The 11,246-nt window shown below is 51.6% G+C and overlaps 1 protein-coding gene across 3 annotated transcripts in view; it reads left to right on the top strand.

The window, feature by feature from the left end:
* ACSS2 (acyl-CoA synthetase short chain family member 2) overlaps nucleotides 1-10,824 on the top strand; it is a 31,082-nt gene extending 20,258 nt beyond the window's left edge. Inside the window, exons 8-19 of one of the 3 annotated variants that reach the window (XM_042834495.1) lie at nucleotides 783-821; nucleotides 3,419-3,556; nucleotides 3,779-3,949; nucleotides 4,839-4,972; nucleotides 5,477-5,609; nucleotides 5,990-6,046; nucleotides 6,154-6,234; nucleotides 6,858-6,966; nucleotides 7,110-7,178; nucleotides 8,284-8,460; nucleotides 9,131-9,205; nucleotides 9,405-10,824. In XM_042834495.1, coding sequence (XP_042690429.1) covers nucleotides 783-821; nucleotides 3,419-3,556; nucleotides 3,779-3,949; nucleotides 4,839-4,972; nucleotides 5,477-5,609; nucleotides 5,990-6,046; nucleotides 6,154-6,234; nucleotides 6,858-6,966; nucleotides 7,110-7,178; nucleotides 8,284-8,460; nucleotides 9,131-9,205; nucleotides 9,405-9,532 — 1,311 coding nt within the window. In that variant the 3' untranslated portion in view covers nucleotides 9,533-10,824. The remainder of the gene's footprint in view (nucleotides 1-782; nucleotides 822-3,418; nucleotides 3,557-3,778; nucleotides 3,950-4,838; nucleotides 4,973-5,476; nucleotides 5,610-5,989; nucleotides 6,047-6,153; nucleotides 6,235-6,857; nucleotides 6,967-7,109; nucleotides 7,179-8,283; nucleotides 8,461-9,130; nucleotides 9,206-9,404) is intronic. The other 2 variants (XM_042834496.1, XM_042834497.1) reach the window with 2 other exon arrangements.
* Nucleotides 10,825-11,246: the final 422 nt, after the last annotated feature.

The raw sequence follows: 11,246 nt of genomic DNA on the forward strand, positions 1-11,246 counted from the left end.
TGTCCCTAAGCATCTGCCAATTAATTCACAGCAGTGCGTGGAATCATCTCCAGGTGCTGGGTACTGCCTGGGCAGGTAGCTTGCCCAGAAATGGGCTGTGTTTTGGGGTTGTGTTTGACAGAGCTTTGGACTCTGCTTTCAGAAGGGTGCTTGGTGCAAGTCCCTAGCAGCAGCCTATGTCTTTGGGTTACCTTTGCTTGTTCAGCTGTGTTGATGATAAGGGGTGTTGTGCAGCGTTTGCCACATTGAGCTCCTTTGCCTGTCTCTTACCTGCAGTGGGGAGCTGCAGGGAGTGTGCAAAGTGGAGTTGGGCAGCATTTCTGTGCTGCGTTTCCTGGATGAGATGCCGTGGAGAAGCCTATCCCTATGCTGATTGCTGGGGATGTGAGGCTCTTGAGCAGCCATTCAGGCAGAGATGGAGTGGGGCTGCCTCTTACCCTTTGGTTCTTGTTTGGACGCTTTATTAAGGATCGCTTTCCCCTTTGAGTTCATTGCTGCTCTCTTGGCTTTTGTAACACTGCTGGGTGGTTGGTGAGCTTGTCCTGGTCTGTGCTGTCTTACCCAGCTGGCCGTGTGCAGGAGGGGTTCTGAGACCTGCCCAGAGGTGTTGGGCCCCTAGAGAAGGCAAACTGGGCCACTGTTGTGCTCAGAGAGCACCTCCTGGCCTGGGCCCTGGATCAGAACTCCAACCTGCCAGGTCAACATGGAACTCCTTGCCTTCAAAGCCTGGTGTGGATCCTCCTCTTCTCAACTTTCACACCTTCTTTGTGGATTTTTAACAGGAAAAAAAGACTGAAAGCTCACAGAGACTCCATCCCAAGGTATTTACGCACAGTGCTGTCTTTCTCTTCTTGACACTTCCCCTCTGTTCTCCCCTCCAGCCCTTTCTAACCGCACAAACTCTGCACGGCCACACGTGCCCTGCTAACTGTGTGACCAGCAGCTGCATGTTAGCAATAGGTGCCACATCTGCTTGGCTGCAGACACTGTGTGGAGCCATTTGCCCAGCAGCACAAGGGCAGCAAGTGTGGTTGGGATCCTGCAGTGTCTGTGATGACCTCTGGAATTAGAGGGTGAGGAGATGTGAGTGTGCTGTGGCTGCCTGGCTGCCTTCTGCTTCCTCTTCACAGAGGAGCAGTCCAGACCTCTCTGTTCTGGTGGTGGCAGGATGGCTGCTGAGCACAGCCTGGGGTCAGCAACACCATCTTTGCTGCTGGAAACAGATTGGCTTCTGTGAATACACCTGGATGCATGTGAGTGTGCTCGCAAGATGAAACTCAGAACCAGTAGGACTTGGTGGCAGCATCAGGATGACGTTTCACCTCTACAGGCAGTACTCACAGTGTGCTTTTCATCATCACGGGCCAGCAGGAACCACAGGCAGCTCCCCAGGTGCAGAGGTGTGCAGGGCCAGGAAGCCTGCAGCCCCACAGCCCAACCCAGCGCCAGGGCTTTGCTCACTTGACTGAGGAGCTGCAGTTACAGGGCTTGTGTGAACTGAACACAGGCCAGCCAGCACGTATCCTCTGCTAGAGCACCACGAGAGCCAGGGTTTGCATACTGGGCTTTTATTAGTCAGCATCACTGTGTGACTTTTTGAGATTCAGATGTTTTCTGATCCCTTGGCATCAGCTGCCCCATGGCCTTGCTGCCAACCCGAGTGTGATGTTCAGTGATGGGCAGATGTGTGCTAGCTCCCATCCTACATTCCAGAGTTACATCAAGCTCTCAGACCTCCCTGGATCAAGCTGTCCAGCTCTCAGAGACCACAGGCACCTCTGTCTCTGCTGCGTCCTTCAGCTCTAGGTCTCCTTCCTTTCTAACTAGGTAGTGTAACTGTGTAGGGCAGAGGCAGTGTGCCCTGTTGTGTGTACTGGTCTGGCAGTGGGGGCTGTGTGCCATTCATGGGTCTGAGGTGGAACAGAGGAAGTTTGGTGCTAACACGTAGTGATCCTTGGAAGAGAGATGCCAGAAGGCAGCAGGTAGGCTGGTACGAGCTGAGCATGGATGTGTTCAGTGTGGTGCCTCGCTGAGAGCTTGCTGATGTGCCACACTTATGGAAATTCTCTCCAGGTGCTGCGGGGTTCTGTGAGAGCTTTCAAAATGGGCTCAACTGTGCAGTGCTGTCAGTGAAGGGGCAGTGGAGCTGGCGTTTCTGCACCGTGTACCAGAGCTGTGAGCAGCAGAATCCCAGCGCCTCCAAACGGCCCATGCACATCTCAGGGCTGCAGTACATCACTGCCACCCCGTGGCTGCTCTGTGCACGGGTGTGCTCCAGCTGAGAGAATTCTGGGGTACATCTGCTGCCCTTGGGCTGCTCTGTATAGCCCTCAGCTGTGAGCTGTTGGGATCCGCTGTGTGGAGGAGGTTCCCTGCCTTGGTGAGTGCTAGGAGCAGCTGCTATGTCTGCTCAGCCACGGAGTTCCACCAGGACCAGAAGATCCTATGCTGATGTTTCCATCCTGCTTTGCTGAGGTGTTTACATCTCTACATCTCTTCTTGGACCAAAGGCACCTTCCAGTTCTGTTTGCTAACAAGAAATTCTTGTACAAGTGACTGCTGGAGCCTGGGTGACAGCTTGGGGACAATGCACAGACTGTGCTGCACAGTGGGCCCTTGTTTTTCCAGCTGCTCTGCCCCCGGTGAGCCCTCCACGTGCTGCAAGGCTGGGGATCAGTGTGCCTGGCTTTGTGGAGATGTGGGCAGTGGAGGTGTGCTGTCAGTCTGAAGAGCTCAGCTGTCCCCAGGCTCCTTCATGGAGAGGAGAAAAGATTGTGTGGAACTGGGTCTTGCACTGAGCTGTGCATTCTGGAGATGATGGCAGCCAGCGCAGCTCTGAGGGTGACCTCAGCCCCCATGGGTGCTGGTAGCCCTGTCATAGCCTTGGCACTCTTGATGGGCAGTCAGTGCTGGCTGGTTCAGCATTGGAGCAGCCACTTCTTATCACGATAGTTGTCTTAAAATCGAATATAACAGATTTTTGGTTCTGCAGGGACAAGAAGCCCCTGATGTGTTCCTCTTGGTCTTGTGACCCCCATGATAACAAGACCCTGCAGTGTGGCTGTGATGGAGGACATGTGGCTGTGCCAAGGCTTCTGACTTGGTTGTTTGCAGCTCAGTGGCAGCTCACAGAGCCAGGAGGGGTCCTGTTTTCTATGAAAGTGCAGAGCAGCCATAGCTGCTTCTGAGAGGGGTTTGTTGGTGTTGCCAGTGGTCTGGAAAATCTGCTTCAGGTCTTGCAGGAACATCTTGACTGAGAGTTGCAGCTCTGATGCATGATTTCCAGTTCTGGGTAGAAGCTGTGCCATGAGTAACTGGCTGGATAGGCCAAGAGGGGTGACAAGGTTGGGGCTGCAGCCACTTGTCCCCTCTCTGTGCCTTTGTGGAGGGCCTGTTCCTAATGTTGGGCTTTTCTCAGATCCCCTGGGATCCACGCATGGATGTGTGGTGGCAAGATCTAATGAGCGGTGCCAGCACGGAGTGTGAGCCTGAGTGGTGCGACTCAGAGGATGAACTCTTCATCCTCTACACAAGTGGCTCAACTGGAAAACCCAAGGTATGTTTCCTACACAGCCTGCTGCCCTGTGGGGATGGGCTGAGCCAGAGCAACCCCCCAGTGACGGGATGAGGGAGATCCTGCTGCCTTGCAGGAGGGGCTGTGTTTGTGTTGTGCTCAGCTGCTGTTTATTCTCAATGAAACAGTGATTCTCAGCTTGGCCAGGGAGATGGGGGCCTTGGTGGGAACATGACCTGATGGTTCTGTGCCTTATCTTTTCAGGGTGTGCTGCATACAGTGGGTGGATACATGCTTTATGCTGCCACTTCATTTAAGTATGTCTTTGACTACCAGCCTGAAGACATCTATTGGTGCACAGCTGACATTGGATGGATAACAGGCCATTCCTACATCACTTACGGACCCTTGGCAAATGGGGCAACTAGTGTATTAGTAAGTGCTGGATGGCCACTGGCTGCCTGTCCTCTAAGAAGTTAGGCATGGTGGTGCTTTGCTCTGTGAGGAGCACATCAGGATTTGCTTTTCTCCCTTGTATGAGACCTCATTGTACTGTCCATGCCGTACTGTAGCACGCTGTGGTTTGTGAGGAAGGATGGTATTCCCCAAAGAGATGTGGGTTACTCCGTAGTGGCAGAGGGATGGCCAGGCTGTGTGTATAACTTCCAGGTAATTTGTTTTTCAAATGCTCACATTTTTTTCTCTTAGAAGTGCCAGCCTTGTGTAAACAGGCATCAAGACAACTGTAAGCTAATGTGAAAGCTGGACTGGAAGGCAGGGAGTAAAGTTGTTGCTGCTGGCACTAATTTGACAACCTGCATTTAATTCCTGTACCTGTATCTCGCTTGACAGTGTATGGCTCTAACCTGTATACACATCAGGAACCAGAGCCTTGGGTCCAAAATTCTCATGTGGTAGAACAAGCAGGAAAATATGTCATCCAGGGAGAATCCTCTTTATGGTTCTTAGTGCTGTCGGCTGTGGGTCTCCACAGCGTGGTGTGGCATTACCCTATGCTACCTGGGCAGTGTCACTTGGGCTGGTGGGACTGCGTCACTCTGATAGCCACTCAAGTGTCCTCCCTGCTAGGATGTTTTAGGGGACATTTGCTAGGACACCTGGGGTGAGAGGGTGCAAAATCCATCTTGAGGAAGAAGTAAGAAGGGTCCTGAACTGGTTTCATTGCGTGATGCCCCTGGCACGCCTCTAAGATCACACAGGGGTACAGCTGCTCTTGGCTCCTCTTGCTTGAGGAAGGGCTGCAGGTCGTTCTGGGGAGGTGGCACTGAGGAACAGCTGTGTCACTGCCCTGTCTCCCACTCAGTTTGAAGGTATCCCCACCTATCCGGATGCTGGGCGAATGTGGAGTATCATTGACAAGTACAAGGTGACCAAGTTCTACACGGCACCCACAGCCATCCGGCTGCTGATGAAGTATGGGGAGGAGCTCGTAAAAAAGTGAGTCAGTCCCCAGGAGCACGGGGGTCCCTGGCACCAGCACAGCTTCCTCTCTGAGCAGCAGTATCCCACCGTGTTGTCTGAACAAAACAGGATTTTTGGCCTTCAACCCAGTGATTTGCACCCCTTCACTGCCTTCGATGTGGCACCCCAGAGCAGGTTGTTCTTTTTCACTGTGAGCTGCAGCTAAGCTTTGAGACTGCAGGTTCTCCCCTGCTCCCCCACCCAGGGCTCACAGAGGGGTGTCGGGCAGAGGGGCCCCCCTGTGTGCAGCTTGGCCCAAAGAAGGGAAGGAGCAGAGTGGGAGCTTGGAGCAGGAGGCAACAGAACCACAGGGGCTTCCCTTCTTCCCCTGTGAGAGAGAGCTGAGAAGGGACTGAATCGTTGAAACTCCAAATATATTTGAGAGGCCTGGGGATTCCTGCAGGCTCTGCAGTGCCACAGGCTCACAGCTGCTTTTCTCTGCGGCCTGCTGAGCCCCTGTGAGCCCCCTCCTCTCTGCAGGCACAGCCGGAAGTCTCTGAAGGTGCTGGGGAGCGTTGGGGAGCCCATCAACCCTGAAGCCTGGCTGTGGTACTACCGTGTGGTGGGAGAGGAGAGGTGTGCCATTGTGGACACGTTCTGGCAGACAGAGACGGTGAGTCCTCAGCTGGGTGTCTCTGGACTTCTTTTTTCTTTGTGCTCCCAGCAGGCAGCGTGGTGTCTTTGCAAGTTTCCCATCATGTTTCTTTGGTGCTATTGGAACCAGTTGTTCTCCTTGTCTAGGAGCTTTTCCCAGCATCTCATGTAGCCTGCAAGTGTTGGCTCCCCTTCTCTCCCAGGGCCTCAAACAGGTGCCATGGGAAGACCTTCTTAGAAGTGTTCCTGAGAAGGTCTGCTCCGAACCCTGTTCTCCCTCTCTTTATCATCTCCTGCAGTTTCAAAGCTTTGTGCCCAAACATGGACACCCTCTCCTCTGCTGTATCCTTCCCCACAGGCTGGCATCATTAATCTCATTCCTTTTGCCTCTGTTCTCAGGGTGGCCACATGCTTACACCTCTTCCTGCAGCCACCCCCATGAAACCAGGCTCTGCTGTGAGTATTACTGTTGCTCTGACAGGGAGGGCTCCCCATCCCTCTGTGCAAAGTTTGAATGCCTCAGCTCATCTTCATGTCTCCTTGCTGTCTGGTGCCCATGGCAGACGTTCCCCTTCTTTGGTGTGGTCCCTGCCATCATGAACGAGTCGGGGGAAGAGCTGGAAGGAGAAGCAGAAGGCTACTTGGTAAAGAGGGGCTGATCTTCCTCACCCTACCCTTGTCTGTTCCCCACGAGCTCCAGGACGTTCTGGGTAGCGTATGCACATCTCTGCTTACACTGGATCCCTTGGGTGGCAGGAGCTCTCTTTACTGCTGTAACTCACTGTGAATTTTGTGCCATGAACAAGCTGTTAAATGATCCATAAAGGCACTTGCATGCATGAGCATGGCAGGAGGGAGTGGAGGGGCTTTCTCAGTAGCATGAGGCAGTAGCTGTCTGAGTGCCATTTCTTACGGCCACCTCTGCTGCATCTCCGTCATTTGCACAGCACTGCAAAGACTGAGCTACTTTCCTTCCACTAGTAGAATAAACAGTTTATAGGATCCTGAACTGGGGGAGGCAGAAAGCAGGTATTTGATAGATACCTTGACCCTTGGATGAGTTCTTCAGAGTAAAGTTGTTCTTTCCATGTCCCAGGAGCTACAAAAGGGTTATGCTGAGCTGGCAAGACCTGGAACAGTGTAGGAAGTGCTCTAGCTGCCCAGCAGTACTGTGGGTCCATGGAGGTGATTTAGAAATGCTGACGAACAGCAGAGGCCACTCTGTTAACAGTTGCCCACTGACTCAGGTCTGCATTTTTCACTGTAGGTATTTAAGCAGCCCTGGCCAGGAATAATGCGCACACTGTATGGAAACCACCAGCAGTTTGAAACCACGTACTTCAAGAAGTTCCCTGGGTGCTACGTGACAGGTGATGGTAAGGCTGTCTGGGCAGTGTGTGGGTGCAGAGGCCTGGGGACAGCAATTAAAATCTTGCACAGTCCTGGCCTCAGGATCCCTTATCAGTTGCTCCAAGAGCTGGCACTGCTTCTTCATGCTGTCATTTCTGGCTATTTTTAGGTTGCAGGAGAGATAAAGATGGTTATTACTGGATCACAGGGCGAATTGATGACATGCTGAATGTTTCTGGTAAGAACAGCTTTTTTTTTTGTCTTCAGTGGGAGCCAGTGTGCTTCCTGATGCTGATTAAAAGAGCCTCTTTGCTTTTATGGAGAGCATTTCTCCGTATGTGAGACTGCCCAGCAGCCTGTCCTCTAGATGGATCTAATTGCTGGATCAGGTTTATATCCAAATCAGACCTGCCTGTGACTTTGTGATTCTGAATTAATTCCTCCAGTAGCAGTACACTGGAGGGAAGGAGCCTTCTGCAGTATCTTAAAGCAGATCCTCAGCCAACATACATGCTTTGTATTGAAGCATGCGGTGCCAAAGGGAAGCACAGATATCCAGGCTGGGCAAGACCTTGCAGTCTTTAATCCAACATGTAGCTCCAGGTAGGGTTAACATAAAAGCTGGATCAAGCTGCTCAGTGCTTTGCCCCCAGAGATGGAGGTTCTCTGTCCTCTCCTGGAGTTGTAGCCTGCAGGTACTCATTGCTGGCTCTGAGATGCTGCTGTACTTTTTTACCTGCATCAAACTAGATCCGTTCATCAGACAAGCTACATCCTCACCAACTGATTGTTTTGGGAGTTGGTCACCTTCCTGTGGTTTTTCTGTGACAGCAGTCCCAGAATAACAGAGTGTGGGTGCAGGAAGTATAGAAAAGTGAGTTGTGCCCCAGCCTTGTGTTGGGAAGCTCCGTTTCATATCTCTACAACAATGACCTGGAGCAGCGCCGGTCCAGCCTGTTCCTCCTCAGCTGACCTTGTGGCCAGCTCTCCTCTTACCAAATCCAACTGCTCAGCCTGTGATTTGTGTAATCCTGTGTCTGTGAACAATTCACAGACCTGTCGAAGAAAGAAACCTAAAGGTGGGAAGGAAAACAGCCAGGGGAGGTAGCTTCACCCTGCAGCCTGAGCTCATGTGAGTGATGCCTGGCAGCCCTGCGGGGGAACCCACACCACTGAACTGCTAAAATGGGCTTGAGAAAACAGCTGGAGAGAGAAGCGAGTGAAAGCAGTCCTCTCAAACATACAGCTCAGGGCTTTTTACACTTCCTGACCTCTTCCTCCTGGCTGCTGGGGGGCTGCAGGCCTCCACGCAGCTCTGCAATGCGTTGTCTCTCTGTTTCCAGGCCACTTGCTGAGCACTGCAGAAGTGGAGTCAGCTCTGCTTGGGCATGCAGCCGTCTCTGAGGCCGCTGTGGTCAGCCACCCACATCCCCTGAAAGGCGAGTGCCTCTACTGCTTCGTGACCCTGAAAGATGGCCATGAATTCACCAAGGACCTGGCAGATGAGCTGAAAAAACAAGGTAGTAACAGCCAAACAGGTTGGAGGCTGCTGCAGGGGGTGGAGGGGTTAAGTTCTTGGGTGCTTAAATGAGGGTGCATGTAGTCTGGGGAACGCAGCATGGACAACTGCATCAAGGTGCCCCCTCTGATTAGAGAACATGGATGGCAAAGACTAAAATTAGTTCTCCTGGCCTTTGGCTGCTCATGTGATGCCGTCTCTACCTCTTGGGAGCTGGCAATTGCAGGGACAACTTGGGTAGCTTTTGTTTGCAGTGGTGGGCATGGTTCCTGTGGCTCTCCCTGGTTGATTTGAGAACTGTTTGGTTACTTTGGGAGGCAGAAGGGAACGTTTGCAAACCTGTCTCCTGCAGCCAGCAGGCGCTGGCAGAGCAGGGACTGACCTGCCATGGGACTTTCTTCTCTGCAGGAACACATTAGGGAATCGATTCTTGCTCCATCAAAATGGAACAGTGATTGGTACAGAGATTATTGAGGTCTCTTGGAAATGGAGAAAATGAGAACTGGAGTGCAGCTGCCTTTGGGAACATGTGCTGAACCACACACTGTGTGAGCACCAGGCTGCCCTGGGAGCTGGGCTCTGCATGCCTGAACTCAGTAATCCTGCCAGAAAAATATGTGCAAGATCTTCTTGTATCTCTAATGAAGATTTTTTTTTTATTTATTTTGCAGTCAGGGGAAAAATCGGACCGATAGCAACGCCTGATTACATCCAGCATGCTCCCAGCCTGCCCAAAACCCGTTCAGGTAAGGCTCCCAGCTGGGGAGGACCAACCAGTTCCTGCCAGTGGAAAGGAATTATCCCTGAATTGTTTATCTGGGAGCAGCCAAATCCACAGGAAGCATCCCTAGGGCATATGGGATGCTGTCGGTCTGGGCACTGACTTTTGCTAGGGATGCTGAAGAGATCCTAAGTCCTGCTTTCCTTGCATGGTTGTCCTTACAGGAAAGATCACCAGGCGGATACTAAGGAAGATTGCCCAAAATGACAGAGATCTGGGGGACATCTCCACCTTGGTAAACCCAGGCATTATAAACCAGCTTTTCAACAACAGATGCGACACCAAACTGTAGCAGCGTGACTTCTGCCTGCTGAACAGAACTGTAGCAGCAGTGTCCTAATGAGCAGGTCCCTCAAGTAACCACTGTCTGCCTTGGGCAAGAAACCTTCACCTGTTGAAATCGAATGTACAGATGTTAAGAGATGAAGGAAGGCTGACCCTGGAGAGGCTGCGTCTTGCCAGCATGTTCATGCCTTGGAGGAGTGTTCATGTCACATCGGAGATGGGTATCATACACCTGAGGTTTGGCCTCATTTATGCTGGGACTTGTGACCTGTGCTCCTCTGTTTTCATCACCTCGATCTTGATTTTTATTGTTTTCTCTTGGGGGGGAAGGGGATGTTGATTAACTTTATGTAGTTGAGGGAGCCTGGTGTCCTTAGTTGGTTCCCTCAGTGGGAAGGAGCTGGGGGCAGATTGTAGGGGAAGTGGTACTGGAGTTACTCAGTGCAGGCAGGCATGGGATGCTCATCTACCACTGTCTACATGCTGAGTAACCTTCCTTTTCTACTCAGAGCTATGGGAAAACTTAAAAGCACTCTCACATCACAAGCACAACTGAATTTTAGACTTGCATCCACTGTTTTTTAGCTTAGGTCCCATACCTGAAAGAGAATGAGGTAAGGCTTGGGAGCTCTGTGCTTTAGCTGGATTTTTTAGAGCTCTTTGGTACAGAGCACTGCAGAGGCATCTTTCCCACTGCAAACCAATCAAACGTGTGTTACTTCTGCTTAAATCTGGCATGACCTTATGATGATGAGAGAAAACAGTAACTCCAGCCCAAGTCTGAACACCATGAGGGTGCTACCAAAGCCAACATTTCCTCATCAAGTTAATTACATTGAACATCAGCCCTGGATTGAGCTGGGAAGGATACCTCTTTGTAATGTCTGTACTGAAATCACACCTGAGCTGTTTGATTTCTACACTTAAACCAAAGGAAAAACGAGCTTTAAATCTTGCTGCAACAGGCTTTACCCTTAAACTGAGCTGGTGTTTGGCTGGCTGGGAAGAAGGAGGTAACTCTTCCAAGGCCCAGGGCAGGTGTTGCAGGTGCTCTGCAGAGCTGCTGCCCAAGTCTCATTTCTTGCCTGCTGCTCTCACTGGCATGGTATCTGTGACCTACAACCTCAGTCATGCCTGTGTCCCATATACCACCCACTGCTCCCTTCCACAGGATTGTGCCACTTCTTTAACGTGAGTTCCTACATCTGTTCTCCTCCTCTGTTACTACTTGTTGTGTAATTTTGGCTGGAGACAGCTAGAACTCTATGCAAAATGGAATAAAAATTTAAGAAAACAAAACAGAACAGGTTCAGAGCATTTGTAGGGGTAGATGCATTGTAAATGTTTGTCTGGTGTGGAGTCCAGGGGGAGACCTCTGTGCCGTAACCAGGAGCTGTTCTGGAAGCCACAAGTGGCGTGGGACAGACACTCATCCCTGTGTTGTGGTTGAGCACTGATGGTGCTTATGTGGCTGCAGTGGTGTCAGCTGATGCTTTTCTCTTTTCCCAAGGCTGTGGCTCAGTCTGTGCTGCCCCTACACTGGGCAGAGGGCAGAAGCTCCAGCACCAGAGCCTATGCTTTATTATTCTCCTGGTCCGCAGCCAACATCATTCCACCAAGGTGGATGGAAAGCACCAGATGTGTGACACCCACGTGTCATCAACGTGCAGGATGGATGCAGGAGCAGCACCAGGGAGAAAGCAGCACATGCTGCCTCCAGA

Source organism: Centrocercus urophasianus, unplaced genomic scaffold, assembly GCF_019232065.1.
Source record: "Centrocercus urophasianus isolate 14NV4802_14NV808 unplaced genomic scaffold, USGS_Curo_1.0 seq_47, whole genome shotgun sequence".
In the NCBI taxonomy this organism is placed as follows: domain Eukaryota; kingdom Metazoa; phylum Chordata; class Aves; order Galliformes; family Phasianidae; genus Centrocercus; species Centrocercus urophasianus.